Source organism: Silene latifolia, chromosome 7 (assembly GCF_048544455.1).
Source record: "Silene latifolia isolate original U9 population chromosome 7, ASM4854445v1, whole genome shotgun sequence".
NCBI lineage: Eukaryota > Viridiplantae > Streptophyta > Magnoliopsida > Caryophyllales > Caryophyllaceae > Silene > Silene latifolia.
The window spans coordinates 23014515-23029329 of record NC_133532.1 but is presented as its reverse complement, the minus strand read 5'-3'; the positions used below and the strand labels follow the sequence as shown (position 1 = coordinate 23029329).

Here is a 14815-nt window from a genome sequence, read left to right as displayed (position 1 = left end):
AGAAAAATTAAAATTAATGAAGAGCATTGTTCTTCTACTCCTCTCGCTCAACCCACCCCAAGTCCTCAACACATAACACAAGAGAGTGAGTGAACACACCATTAATTATTTTGAACACAAATTATTTTATAGGACTATTTTATAAATAAAACTAGCCCATTTACAAAAGGTCAACTAAAATAATTAATATATTTGTATAAAAATACTTTATTTTAATAACCTAATATTATATATTGATAACTTGCAAATTTAAATATGTCCGAGTTCATCCTAAGATATTGAATTATTAAAATTAACTATTAAGTGTGGGCTATTCTCTTATTGGGCTAGTTCTATGCTATAGAACGGTCCTATAGAAAAGTTGTTGTATTTCGAAATAGAGATGGAAGGCGACAATCATGGTATTCCTCGTCACTTCATCTATTCATTGCTTTCTTCGTTTTTTGTTTACTCTATTGTTCAAAAGCTGAAGACGGATAGTGACTCTCTCACAAGACTTAATTGGAATTAATTTACTCCACGATTTTATTATATTTTTTTCTAGTGCTCCTTCTATTTTGTTTCAATTACTCTCTCCGTACCATACCAAAGGTAACGTAGGGAAAAATGGAGTATTTAAGAAAAAGTGGAAAAAGTAAGGGTAAAAAGGAAAAAAAATAGGTGGGGGTATGTAATTGTATGTTTAATTGTGGGTTGGTAGGTGGAGGTATGTAATTGCATTTTGTGTAAATATCAAATGAATATAAGGATAACTTGGTAATGTTGTGGGCTAAATAAGGAATGTTACCTTTGGTGTAGTACGTCCGTTTATAGTAAGTGTTACCTTTGATCTGGTACGGAGGGAGTATTTGTTTACCTCTATTAAAATTGACATATAATGGAAATAGGTAAACATATGAGACGGAACCATGGGCGGATCTAGCCCAAGGGCTCTGAGCTTAAGCCCAACCCATGAAAAAAGAAAAAGTTCACTTATATATAAGTTAGAAAAGTCAATAGTGAGTAGTGAATACAAACACAAAAAACTGAAAAACAAAGAAAAAGAAACTCAAACGTCACGCTGCAAAGCACCAATTCAACACAGTCACCACCGGTTCACCACCCTAGCTTGCTGTTGTCACTTCGGCAGAGGTCACCATTTCCAACGTTGTTCACCACCCCCTAAAGGTAATTCTCTTATTATTCATCAATCATCATCTTCCTCTTGAAATTAGTAAACTATTAATTTTAATTATACATTTTGATGATGTTAAGAATGCTAAGTTATGTCTTTCTCTCTCAATTTCTTGTATCGAATATCATATTATTGATTAAGTTATTAGGGCACTTCTATAATATTGAAAATATGAATGATTAAACTATTAAAGTAAGGGGAAGAGAGTGTAGACGGTCCAAATTAAGTACCAGAATGCAGTCGATATGTGAATTGTTGATAAATTGATAATCATGAATAATTATTCTATGATAGTTGATAAAGTGATGCTTGATACCCACCGATGATTGATAATTTGATAGCCATTGCATATTGCCGTTATTACTCAATAAATTTGGTCATATTAGGATATTTAAGAGTACACATGCTTGATTGCTTGCACTAGAATGGCTTGGGATAGGATTCATGGGAGTGCTCGTGCTTCTATGATCCGATAATTGTTATAGAGCACTCATAGGGGCTTGTTTTCACACTACTAAAAAATACTCCCTTTGTCCCCGGTCATTTGTTGTCCTTTTTAATTTTTGGGTGTCTCGGTCAATGGTTGTCCTTTTTATTTCAAGAATGAACTTGATGAGCAATTTGATCATTCACATTCAATTTGTTCCACTTGTCATTTAGTAATTTGTTCCCTTATATTTCCTTGGTCTTTGTGTTAAAACCAAAGGACAACAATTAACCGGGACGGAGAGAGTAGGCCATTAGCTACGGATATTTTGCCAGCGTCCCAAAAATAATTTATTTGCTATAGGCTAATCTATATTCCATTTGCTACGGATTTTGGACCATCCATAGCAATAGAATTTCCTATGCCCGCATCAATTTTTTCACATGGCGGGAATGGCTGCTATGGAATTTCCGTAGCAAAAATTTTGCTACGGAAATTCCGTAGGAAAATCGTTGCAAGTTTTAGCCACTGTACTTTAAATAAATTCCTGGATCCGCCCCTGAACGGAACTTCTTTTACATCCACCCTGGCTCCGGACCGGACCCGTGTTTTATCGATAAAGTAAGTCAGAGAGAAATTTAAACTGTTGCAATAGATTGTTTTATCAATGGGTTCTAAGGTTTTGTTGTGTTGGTGTTGCTGGTTTTTTTTTTTGGCAAAAACAACCCAACTTTTGTCAAGTATTTTGAAAATAACTCAATCTTTTATTTTAACAAGAATAATCTAACTTTTACTTTTATGTTATAGAAATGTCCCGACATCTTACTTATACTAGTATTGGTGCCCGGCTACGCCCGAGCTACCTTTATTTACCATTAAAATTTATTTTCAATTAAATAAAACTACTTTAAAGTTGCATAATTTATAAATTTATCTTTAATATATTTTTCTATGTCATATCTTAAAACTACGATGAAATAAATTATTTGACAAATTCACTACTCCCGCTATTAATATTTTACTTAAACCGATTAGTTAGCTAATTGTTCATATATGCTTTATTTTATTGTTATTATTGTTACTGTTATTACATTCGTTATTATTACGGTTACTTTCACTACTCCCGCCGTAATTATTGTTCCTTTCACTACTACCGCATGAATATTGATAGTTTCACTACTCCCGTTATTGCTTCTATTAATTTCACTACTCCCCTTGCTAATATAGTTACTTTGACAGTTTGACTATTCAAATGAGTGATTACTAACATATTATTATATCCAATGTTAGTACCATTATTTTCACTAATAACATAATTACTTTTACTATTTAGCCATACAATTTTAAGAGATTATATATTTATATAAATATATTATATATATGCATTAAATCAAATTGAAATAATTATAGAATATTATATCTTTTGGAAATCTAGCTTGATTTATTTATCTTTTAATAGTTTCCAAAATACAACCTACTTATATTATATTTGTGTATGTTAAATCAATCAATCAATCAATCAATACTATATATTAATTTCAGAAACCAAGGGACTTTCATGTAATTAAAGAAAGTTATACAAATTAATTATACTATATAGTTTTAAATCACTAGCACCGTGTGGTGGACTTGATAAAAGGACCTCAATGTAAATATTATAAGTTTTAGTTAAAAGTATAATATAAAGATGTGTTGATGAAGAATATTTATGGAAACTACATAAAATTAAAGTAATTAAATTTAGAAAACACAATAATATAGTGATTTTCCTAAAAATTAACATGTCCCACTTATGGAATTAATTAGTATCATCATAGAATTATAAATTAAATTAAATGTAGTAAAAGTAATAGTAGCAGTAACGAGATTAATAAAATTAAACGGTATTAATGTGGGAGTAGTGACAGTTATAATAACGACAGCGGAAGTAGTGAATGTAACAACGAATGTAGTGAAAGTAACGGTGGTAACAATGAGAAAAAGTATGAACAATTAAATAACCAATCGACTCAAGAAAATATTTTATTTATTTAAATATAAGCTGGATAAAATTAACGGGAATAATGAAATTAATAAAAAAAATAGAGGAATTAGTAAAAGAAACAATAGTAACCACGGGAGTAGTGAACGTAATGATATTAACAAAAAATGTTTTAATCTCATTATAGACGGCATATCCGTCTATAACTAAAAACGGGTCAAATACAATACCACATTCCTAATAGGACAAACAACAAAGTGGGGTGATTGGGGCCAAAAATATCACCACTTTCAAGCTATTTGACCCGTCTTTAACTATAAACGGATATATTCGTCTATAGCAAGACTAGCCGATAATATTAATAGTCACCACCGGTTCACCACCCTAGCCACCTTTCTTGCTGTTGTCACTCCGGCAGAGGTCACCATTTCCTAAAGGTAATTCTCTTATTATTCATCAATCATCATCTTCCTCTTGAAATTAGTAAACTATTCATTTTAATTATACATATAGGTTTTGATGATGTTAAGAATGCTAAGTTATGTCTTTCTCTCTCAATTTCTTGTATCGAATATCATATTATTGATAAGTTATTAGGGCACTTCTATAATATTGAAAATATGAATGATTAAACTATTAAAGTAAGGGGAAGATAGTGTAGACGGTCCAAATTAAGTACCAGAATGCAGTCGATAAGTAAATTGTTGATAAATTGATAATCATGAATAATTTGATATCCATCTTGCCGTTATTACTCAATAAATTTGGTCATATTAGGATATTTAAGAGTACACATGCTTGATTGCTTGCACTAGAATGGCTTGGGATGGGATTCATGGGAGTGCTGGTGCTTCTATGATCCGATAATTGTTATCTTGTTCGACATTGCATGCATATCAAGAGCACCCATAGGGGCTTGTTTTCACACTACTAAAAAATACTCCCTCTCTCCTGGTCATTTGTTGTCCTTTTCCATTTTTGGGTGTCTCGGTCAATTGTGAAAAGTATGGATTGGAAGATGAAAAGAACGAAAAGGAGCTACGGAAGTAGACCAGTTTCGAAGGCATGTCGCAGTGTCGATAGGTTAACTAGTTTACCGGATGAATTGGTGAGCAGAATAGTGTGTATGCTCCCAACCAAGGATGTTGCTGCTACGCGAGTATTGTGTAAGCGAATGAGGAGACTTGCTTTCACTTGGATAACATCTGTAGACTTGGATGATTCCCCTCTATCTCACTGCCGACATCTACCTGATCGCTTCCCTCTTTTTGCCTCCTTTGTCGATCATGTATTCAATAATTTATCACACCCTCTTACCTGGTTTAGACTTCATGTGGGTGGGGACAAAACTAAAAATTCTACTTGTCATACTTGTCATCGTTATGGAGCGTGTTTCCCTGGTTTGCATCCTTCCCGTCTTAATACATGGATTACTTATCCATTGGCTCACCGAGGCCTTAGGGAGCTTGACCTCTCCTTTCATGTAAGCAATCCATCTGATTGTCGGCTTCCTCACCAACTCTTCGTTTGCCATTTCTTGGAGGTGTTGAAGCTTGATTCTAATCTCAAACTCGATGGTACTGAAATCTCCCTCATTTCTCTCCCTAACTTGAAACGACTTCACCTCTATTCCTTTCTCATTGTTCGGGATGACTTCCTTACTAAATTAGTCTCCTGTTGCCCTTCCCTTGAAGATCTGGAATGTGCTCGTTGTCAGTGGATCCACTCAGATCGTCTGGCCGTCTGTTCCAAGTCTCTTAGGAGATTGGTATTAATTATTTATAAATATGGACATGATGACGACAAAACTCCGACCTTGTGGTTATTGATACCCCGAATTTGCAGTATTTTCACTATGATGACAATCTAGCATTTCACTACTCCGTCACAAATATGAATGCTCTCGTCCAAGCTAATCTGGACGTTAGGTTGCCTTTGCGATTTGACTCTGCTGGGATTTCTTATGCTGTGCTTTCTTATCGGATCCAACTTAGCCTTGTCAGACTCGTGTCTAATGTTCAGCATTTATCTCTGCTTGGTTGTTTTGTCGAGGTCTGTCCCTTGCTCTTCGTTCTGCATTTTTGCTTACATTCTATTTCTTAGAGTAATCTTTCCGTCTCAACCATGATTGCAGTACATATATTTTGGAGGCGAGTCGAAAGATCAACTGCCCATGTTTCACAATTTAAAAACCTTAGAGTTGGGTTGGAATTCATGTGCTGCGAGATGGGATAAAACGCTATTGGAGATTCTCGCCTGTTCCCCTAACTTAGAAACACCTTCTTTCCCAGAGGTTAGTGCATGAAGCCTGCCTATCATAGATTACAGTTTATTTATTGTTGGGTTTAAAGCCGTATTTATTTGAATGTTTCGGAAAAGGGTGATTTAGGAGTTAGCACTCGCGCAAGATGCTATGAGGCCTATGACATAATGAATTCTAGTTGGAACTTGGCGCGTTAGCTAGCCTTAATAACATCAGGTTAATTGAATAGATGTGGCAATTGTATCGTCAAGTGTTTTCTGCGTTTATTTCAGGGATTCTTCGCGGATCTTGCTTATATTCAAGGAGGGGTAGCTGATTTGGAAAACCAGGGTTGGGAATCAACTGAAGCAACCCCTCTATGTTTCCAGTCTAATCTCAAACGAATCGTGATACAATATTACTATGGGACGACAAGGGAGCTTAACATAATCAAATTTTTCCTGCAAAAGGCATCGATTTTGCACGAGTTGGATATATGCCTTTCGGGCATCAATTACATGTTCAATTCGAGTGTCAGTAGTATAATTTTATTTTATTTTCTTGGATAATCTTAACGTGTTCTTTTCTAATTTTTGTTGTTTATATCGTATTGTTTTTGTGTAAAACCGTCTTACACGAGAATTTGCGGGTTAGTAATTGGGGAATTGGGGTGACTGATGAGTGATGAATCAGATGGTGGTCAGTTGGAATATGACTTGTACCGTTGTACATGAAATATCATTTGTTAGCATTTGTTTTATTCATGAAAAGGGTAGTATTGTAATTTGGGAAGAAAAAGATGTCGGTTGAAGAATAAAAATTCGAAAAGTTGAAGCTCTTTAATTAATACAGAAAACAAAGAGCCTCTAAGTAAGGTAGGTTGTATTAATAAATGCCCAAGACTTTCTCACGTTTTGGCGGGTATCTTAATGCCAACAAACTAACTAACTTCAACGCCCATAGAATTTCCTCTTTTTTTTATTAATTATTATTATAATTTCTCCACACTTATTATTGGTTAAAACGATTATATTTGTCGTAAACTTAAAACGGTTCAGTGTATATGAGTGAGACAAAAGTTCAAAATCTCAGTATCGGTCGTAATTGCTGTCGTCGCGGTATAATCAGTCCTTAGTACAGCCAATGTGGGTGGATCGCAGTGAATCTCAGTGATTTTTCAGGCGATATTTTGCAACGATAGAGTGAAAATTCGATATAATTCGGCTAATATTTTGAATTATGGATGGAATAAAAGTTGATTATTCGCGGACTAATAAAAAACTTGTCTTATGATATTCAAGTATATAATATGTGTTGATTAGTTTTTAAATTGGAATAATAGAATCAAGTAATAGTAGGTAGGAAGTGCCGAAGTGGGATGGGTCAAGTGCATTTGGACTTTGGGATGTCCTTTTCAACTCTTTTGTGCTTTTGCTTTACATTTAGATACTAGGCTTTACTACTTTAATTACCTCTTACCCTTTGGAAACCATGGCAAGTAATTTACAAGCATTTGAAGAATCACAAATTCTCATTATAGACGGACACTATCCGTCTATACGTATAGACGGATACCATTTCCCCTCACAAAATACCCATTTGTCATAAAGTGGAAAGCACATGGGGGTGCCCCACCTTGTCCCCCCTACCCATTTTATTAGAGGTCTTACCCGTCTATTCGCCCCACCCGTCTATACCAAGACCTATTGTTGAAGAATATCAATTTTTCGATATGTTACATAATAGTTATAGTAAAAAATATTTAAACCAGTCAAAAGTAACATAATTCGATAAATGATACAACCCGCAAGCCGCAACCATTGGCAGATCAATGTACAAAAATCTAGAATCTCATAATACTCAAATTCTAAATTTTAATATGGTTACTTTGTCCAAATACTAGCAAAACAAATGAAGTTTATACATTATAGGAGTACCTTTTTATGTAAAAGTAGCCCCAACATCTTCATGGTACTCAAAGTGAGAACATTTCCCAAATTCGTCACTATCGTAACCACCAATTGAAATAGTCTATAAGCCAGTGACAGATCTTGAAGTGAATAATAAGGGAGGCTGAGGTTCAAACTACTGATTTTGTGGACAAATATTTAAGAGTCAAGGGAAAACGACCGAGAATTTGACATTGTATTATGAAATTCAGCATAGGTCACGTCTTTCCCGGCATAACTAAGATCCTCAAGCCATAAATTCAAATGTAAACTGAACTGGAATCAATCGTACTACAATCCCAATCAAAATAACCCGATTAGAAGTTCTGGTGTCAAGTCAAGCTAACTTATTTTAATCAATACAATAAATCATACAACAATCCCGATCAAAATAACCCGATTATGAATTTTAGTGTCAAGTCAAGGTAACTCCTTTTAGCCAATACGCTCACTACATCACTCCAACAAGCCACACACCCACTCCCACTTCCACTCCCATTCCCACTCCCTCACTCCTAAATTCCGTCACATTAAAAGTGAGAAATATTGTGAACCCAAAAAACAAAGAGAGAAAAAAAAACACCCAACAACAACAAAAGAAAAAGAAAAAGAAAAATCCAAAAAAAAACAATAAAAAAATAATATTAATAAAAGGACAAAAAAGATTACATTTTTAGCATAGTTTCACTTTCCTAGTGATCACACTTTGAAGCTTGGGGTTCTATAATAGTATTGATTCCCCCCTTAAATTTATCCAATTTTCTTCATCATTTTAATCTCTTTTTTAAAAAAAAAACATATATATATACATTCTCCTACTTTTTTTAATTTTTACCATTGCATTGTTAAATTAATTACTACCCTGTACAATCTTCATCACCATCTTTAAGTATTACCCAAAAAAGGTAAGAACTTTGTCAATTATTATCATTATTGTTATTATTATTTTACTGTTTTACTGTGATTTTAAGTGAAAAATGGAGTTGTACGGAAGGAATCAAGGGTCTGAGATTGATCATCCTGCAACCCAATGGGGTGAAACTGGACTTGAAGGTAGTAAATTTTTGTGGGTTTTTGTTATTTTTTTGTTTTGATCATTTTTTTTTACTGTTTAGGGTTTACTGTTGTAATGAATTATGGTGTAAAAGTGAGTATTTCTTCATGAAATTATGTGGGTTTTTATTGGAAATGTAGGGTCCATGTGTGATTTTGTTTGTTTTTGTCTAATTTTTTTTAGATTTTTTTAATTTTGTGTTAGGTTATTTTAATTATTATTTTAGGGGGTTTATTGTTGTGATGATATTTATTCTTAATTTTTAATTATGTAGGGTATGAATGTATATATAATCATGATCTTCAAGTATTATTTTGTGAAATTATGTGTTTCTGCTGAAAATGTAGGAGTAATTTTTCAGTTTTTTTAATGTTTTGTTTATGTTGTGAATTAGTGTTGGTGATATTTATGTTTGATTGGGTTTTGTGTGGAAAATGCAGAGTCCATGTGGAGGTTAGGTATATCCGGTCAGGAGGCGTACCCTGAGCGGCCTGGAGTATCTGATTGTGTGTATTATATGCGGACTGGGTCATGTGGGTTCGGTAGTCGTTGCCGTTACAACCATCCTCGTGACCGTGCTGCGGTCAGTTGTTTACTCTTTACCTCATTCATGGGTTCTGTTTTTGTTTGAATCACCTGCATTTTGCTTCTTGTTGTGAATTTCTTTGTTGGTGTTTTTTATTGTTTTTGATTTGGTGTGGAAATTGCATGTTTGAGCGAATGCAAGTTCTCGTACACTGAATAGGAGTCTACTTACTGGTAGATTATCAAATTCTCGAGTAATGATAATGTCTTGTTTAAAGGCTTACATTCCCCGGGTGAAGTGATAACATAATGAAGTAAAGGATATAAATAAATGACAATAGAAGCCTAAAGGGGAAGATCATCACAGTAAGCCCTGGCTTATTTACGGCTTATGGTATATCATGTACATTGCTAGATTGCCGAGAGCGTTCCTGAAACTGTGAAGGAGTATGCGTTTGAACTGGAAGGTTGTTTGATGGGAGAATATGAACAAATGAACGAGAAATATGGTTTGTCACTCGTCAATGGGCAATGGTTTATAAGAAAGGGTGTATTAATATCGACAGACTTAGATATCTTTCTAAACTTATAAAGACTGTGTTGGTAGTACCTGAAACTTTGACTGACGAGGATTGTTGTGACACAAGCTCAGCCCAATGATGGAATAAAGTAAAACAGCTCATTAAGGTGTTCATGCTTTTGGTTTTGTGAAGTAGCAGTCGGCCCAATTTCTGTCCATTCAAATCTTGGTGTGGCTGTTTCCAGGCATAACAATAACAATTGGGTTTTTCTTGTTGTCTAGGTTGTTGTGGCATCTAGATTAGTTGGAGGAGAATACCCAGAACGTCCAGGCGAACTTTCATGTCAAGTGAGTTTTTGGTGATCTGCAATTTGTGACGTGCAGTACAGAGATTAAGTGCTTCACTCTGTTTGTTTACTTGTATCACCCCCTTGTGCAGTACTATTTGAAGACGGGAACTTGTAAATTTGGTGCAACTTGCAAGTTCAATCATCCAAGAAATGCTGGTGGATCGCTAACTGATGCACCCCTAAACTATCACGGTCTCCCGTTACGACCGGTTCAAACTAAACTCTTACATCCATTTATGTTTTTGACAAATGAAGAAGTCTCTTGTAATTTGTAAAGCGGTGTCACACAAAGATGTTGTAAGGTTGCATGTTAATTGCCAAATACCCCTGTATAAGAAACTTGTAGTAACTATTTTCATAGCGGACTCTTGGATAAATACCACACATTTTTACAATAATAATTATGTGAAACCGCCTTACATAAGTATTTGTGCTAGCCAATAGACTTGCTTAATTTTATGTGATTCAGGTCTCTTTTTCAATTATATGTCTGTCTTCTCGAACAGGGTGAGAAAGAATGCTCCTATTATTTGAGTACGGGGCAGTGCAAATTTGGGAGAACTTGTAAATTCCATCATCCTCAACCAGCTGGCATGCCAATGCCAGCAGCTGCACCTCCATTTTATCCAACAGTGCAGCCTCCTTCTCTTCCTATAACTGAACAAGCTTCCGGGTCGTCTACTAGCTATAGAGCAACAAGGCCTCCTCTTGTACCTGGTTCTTTCGTTCCAGGGTCTTACGGCCCCATGCTTCTTTCTCCAGGGGTTGTTCCCATGCCTGGTTGGGGTTCATACTCAGTAAGTAGTCTTCACTCCTTAAGTTATATTTGACAGTCTCATATTAGACAGTCTCATATTAAGTTAATATTATCATGATACTAACCCATAAAGAAGTCAAATGGGGTAGTTATATTATTTAGCGGGTTCATGGGTAGGGTTCATGTTAAAAGGCTTGGTCTCTCATCACATTAACACGAGTCTGTCTTTCTAAGAAATCAGTTGAATTTTGTAGCAGGAGTTGAAAATCTTCTGATAATTTATTGTCCTATTTGAATGCAGGGGTCTGTACAGCCTGCTTTATCTCCTGGTGCTCAAACTGCTGGAGCTTCGGTATATGGAGTAACCCCTAGACATGCTTTACCAGGATCTTATCCTAATTTACCAACTTCTATAGGGCAGTCTGCGAGTAGTGTTAAAGAATTTAGCTTTCCAGAGAGACCAGGTGAACCTGAGTGTCAATACTACTTGAAAACAGGTAGTTGTAAGTTTGGCGCCTCTTGTAGATTTCATCATCCACCAGACAGAGCTGCAGCTTGTTTCCTTGGTCCACTCGGCCTACCTCTTCGTCCTGTAAGTCTTATCTTCCACTTTTGTATCTCTTTCCCACAGTTCAACATCCAATAAAGGGACTCGATCTAGGTTAAGAGGGCCGCCCCTACCCTCACTTCTGCTTTTGGCATTGTGATATTTGAATTTTAACTGCTAGCAGTTTGCACGGATTCTTTTCATACTGCTACTAAATACCCCTGATAAGGTTGTATTAAAGCCTTATCTGGGTATGCATGGTTTGTGGTCACATGTATCTCATGCTTTGTATGTTTGACGAAGACCTACTGTTTGGATCATGTTGGAATATAGTAAAATGCCACAATAAATTGGTTGTGCTTCATTTTATTGTGAAGCAGGATGCGATTCAATCTCGACGCAATTTTCATTATAGGTCATTCAGAATTAAGCCTCTCTATGTCGTGAATACATTAGTTAAAGGCTGCGTACATCTGATCTGCGTTTAACTTTGAATTGGCGAGAGGTTTCTAGGCACTAGGGTAACCTTGTTAAAGTGTCCTCAGTTCGTTAGTGAATCTTGGTTCTAGTTTAGTTTGAGTACGTTGAAATGTAATGCACGTAGGATATGAGAGTAAATACAGTTCTATTAGCGTGTTTTTTTGTTTGGAAGTAAAGATTTGAGGATGGCTTGATAATTGAGACTTAGAATGTGGGAAGCTATTTCTTATGAAAACTCGTTAACTTCTGCAACAGCTCTTGTTTGATGTCCATTTAACAATGGAGTCCACGAGTGCTAGTGTTAATCTGATGACTGTAATCTAAGTAGTCATTTCGGAAAATGCTCAGTAAGATTCGCTTACACCATGCATTGGGGGTGAATTTGGTAGAAAGCGGAAAGGGGGGATAGTTGGCATGCTGGACCTAGGGGAATGATGGGGGCTAAAAGGTTCAATTTTCTGTCCATCCTAAGAAAAAAATTGAGTGTGAAATTTTTTGAAGGCAGAGATGGCCTCTAGTCTTTTACAAACTCTACATGTGAAACGAACATAATATCCTCCCATAAGCCTTAAAATGGATTTGTTATTGTTGTGAGTCATGAGCGTTTTGGTGCATTATTTGCAATATTATGGATAGCAGATTAGCAGTATTGCACTGACGTTGGGTTTAGGAGGAGCCCAACGTATGTAAGCCGGTGGGATTGGATGCACCAAAAACATACTACAAATACGAGAAACAAAAATCACGAAGTAGCAATCCGGAGTATTTTACTGAAATGTGTAGAAGTGTGCATTTTATCTTATGATATACTCCATGCATGGATGATTTTTTTTGGTTTTTTTTTTGGTGCAAATGATTTTGTGAAGTTTATAAGAAGCATGCAGTATTTGACCCTAACTTTAGAGAACTTGGTTTCTGGTACCCTTTGTCAAAGTAGATGTACAGAATTTGAAACTCGTAGTTGTCCTTCGTCCCATTTCATTGGTCAGCTTGTTGCACATAGGCCACCCTTAATCCTAGATAGATTCCAGTAAATAACAGTTGCATGTTTAGTGGATGTCTTCTTAATTGAATGAGTTGTAGGACAAATCTAACTTGAATATATTCATAATGCAACAACAATACAACATTGCTCCATTATTTCAAACCCTTTTGCCTAGGAAGGGTAGGGGGTTCGAATGTACGCAGCATTGCGCCTCAAACACAGAATCTAATCATAATGGTCCATGACTAATATTCTGTTGAGAAATATATTACTTAGATTAAGATATGGTTAGAAGCATTCGACACGAGTGCATGTCCAAGTGTGGCTAATATATGAAATATTCTCATGTTTTGGTTCGAATTGAAGTGTCATAGTGTCTAAATGTCGGATATTGAGAAGCTGCTGATTGATAATGTTTTCTATGGTTTCCATTCTGACGGATCCCAAGACACGCTATTTTTATGGTTCGATATAATGATGAAATAAACCAAAATGGCTCGCTGAACTGTATGTGCTTTTCTATTGTAATTAGCGGTCATTCGTTGCACATTCTCTATGAAATTTTTATCACGAGTCATCCGAAAACCACCTCTTTTTATTCTTAGCTCAAAGGTTAGGCCACATATATCAGTATCCCTCGAGACACTGTATAATTATGTTTTTTATGCTATACTCTGCTAATTACCGTCGCTTTTTACAGGGAACCCAACCGTGCACCTTCTATATGCAAAACGGGTATTGCAAATTCGGCACCACATGTAAGTTTGATCATCCAGTTGGTATGATGAACTACAGTCCGTCAGCTTCATCTCTTGCTGAGATGCCGATTTCTCCCTACTTGGGTGGGTCCATGTCAGCTATTTTGCCTTCTCCATCTCCGTCATCCATGTCACTCCGACCAGAGTATTCCATACCGTCACAATCTGGCAACGGCTCTATTGGTTCAACGTCAACACTGACATCTTCCATTAGTGACCATCGGACTGGTGGTCAAAGTACAGTACTATTAGCTTCCGGACATTGAAGCCTGCTTATGTGATGTTAATACCATGTAAGTCAACTGTACAAAGTGAACTCCATTGGTATCACTTTTCGTGTACTCAGTATCTCGCAACTTGGGTATCTGTATACTTTCTCGTCTTTCTGTTAATAGTAAGTAGCTATATATGCTTAGAATTGCACAATGGAAATTAAGCTGTGGAAGAATACTGCAGTATGGATTTTTACCATTGGTAAATAATGAACGGAGTTTTATGATTCTGTTCCGCAGTTCCGGTGGAATTAGTATGTACCGGTGAAGGTGTAAAGCCTGCTTTTCTTTTGTTTGGTGAATAAAGTAACTATGGCTCCCTGAACCGGTTGCGCAATTGCTTTGTATTTTGTTATGGACTATTAATGTGATCAGTTTGTAACTGAAATAGTAAAATTACAAAAATGGTCGTGTTTGAATATAAGATAAATTCCGTAAAGAATTGATTGAGACGAAAATAATATTGAAAAGTTATATAAATAGTAAACCTTTGTAATCTTTTTGGCAAAACACTTATCTAAACGCAGAAGTAGTAATTAAACAGGGAAGTGACAAATAAGCTCTTTACGTTTACTCATATGTGCAAATTCACCCCATGACTTTCAATATGTGCAAATAAGCCCCAAATGTTTAACAATTGGTACAACTTACCTTCTTTTAATTTTTTTTACCTAATATTGAATATAATATTACATTTCTTATTTATTTCCCATTTAATTTCCTTCTTTTTTGTAAGAAATTTAGCCAATGGACCAATCTACCATTTCCACTCACTTTTAAACCAATTTTCTTTC

General features: G+C 35.6%; 2 protein-coding genes across 3 annotated transcripts; both read left to right on the top strand.

The window, feature by feature from the left end:
- The first annotated feature begins 1004 nt into the window (after positions 1-1004).
- LOC141591922 (F-box/LRR-repeat protein At2g42730-like) lies at positions 1005-6709 on the top strand. 2 transcript variants are annotated; one of them, XM_074412421.1, is made up of 4 exons: positions 1011-1167; positions 5428-5634; positions 5717-5875; positions 6118-6709. In XM_074412421.1, the coding sequence occupies exons 2-4, from the start codon at positions 5476-5478 to the stop codon at positions 6391-6393; spliced, it is 594 nt and encodes a 197-aa protein (XP_074268522.1). In that variant the 5' UTR covers positions 1011-1167; positions 5428-5475; the 3' UTR covers positions 6394-6709. The 2 variants fall into 2 exon arrangements, 1 of the variants encoding a protein (XP_074268522.1); XR_012521003.1 differs by lacking the exon at positions 5428-5634 and having other exon boundaries at positions 1005-1167.
- A 1899-nt stretch (positions 6710-8608) lies between these two features.
- Positions 8609-14358, top strand: LOC141591921 (zinc finger CCCH domain-containing protein 58-like). Its single transcript, XM_074412420.1, has 8 exons — positions 8609-8678; positions 8745-8826; positions 9268-9410; positions 10155-10220; positions 10312-10431; positions 10729-11019; positions 11281-11571; positions 13692-14358. The coding sequence occupies exons 2-8, from the start codon at positions 8751-8753 to the stop codon at positions 14013-14015; spliced, it is 1311 nt and encodes a 436-aa protein (XP_074268521.1). The 5' UTR covers positions 8609-8678; positions 8745-8750; the 3' UTR covers positions 14016-14358.
- The last annotated feature ends 457 nt before the right edge of the window (positions 14359-14815 follow it).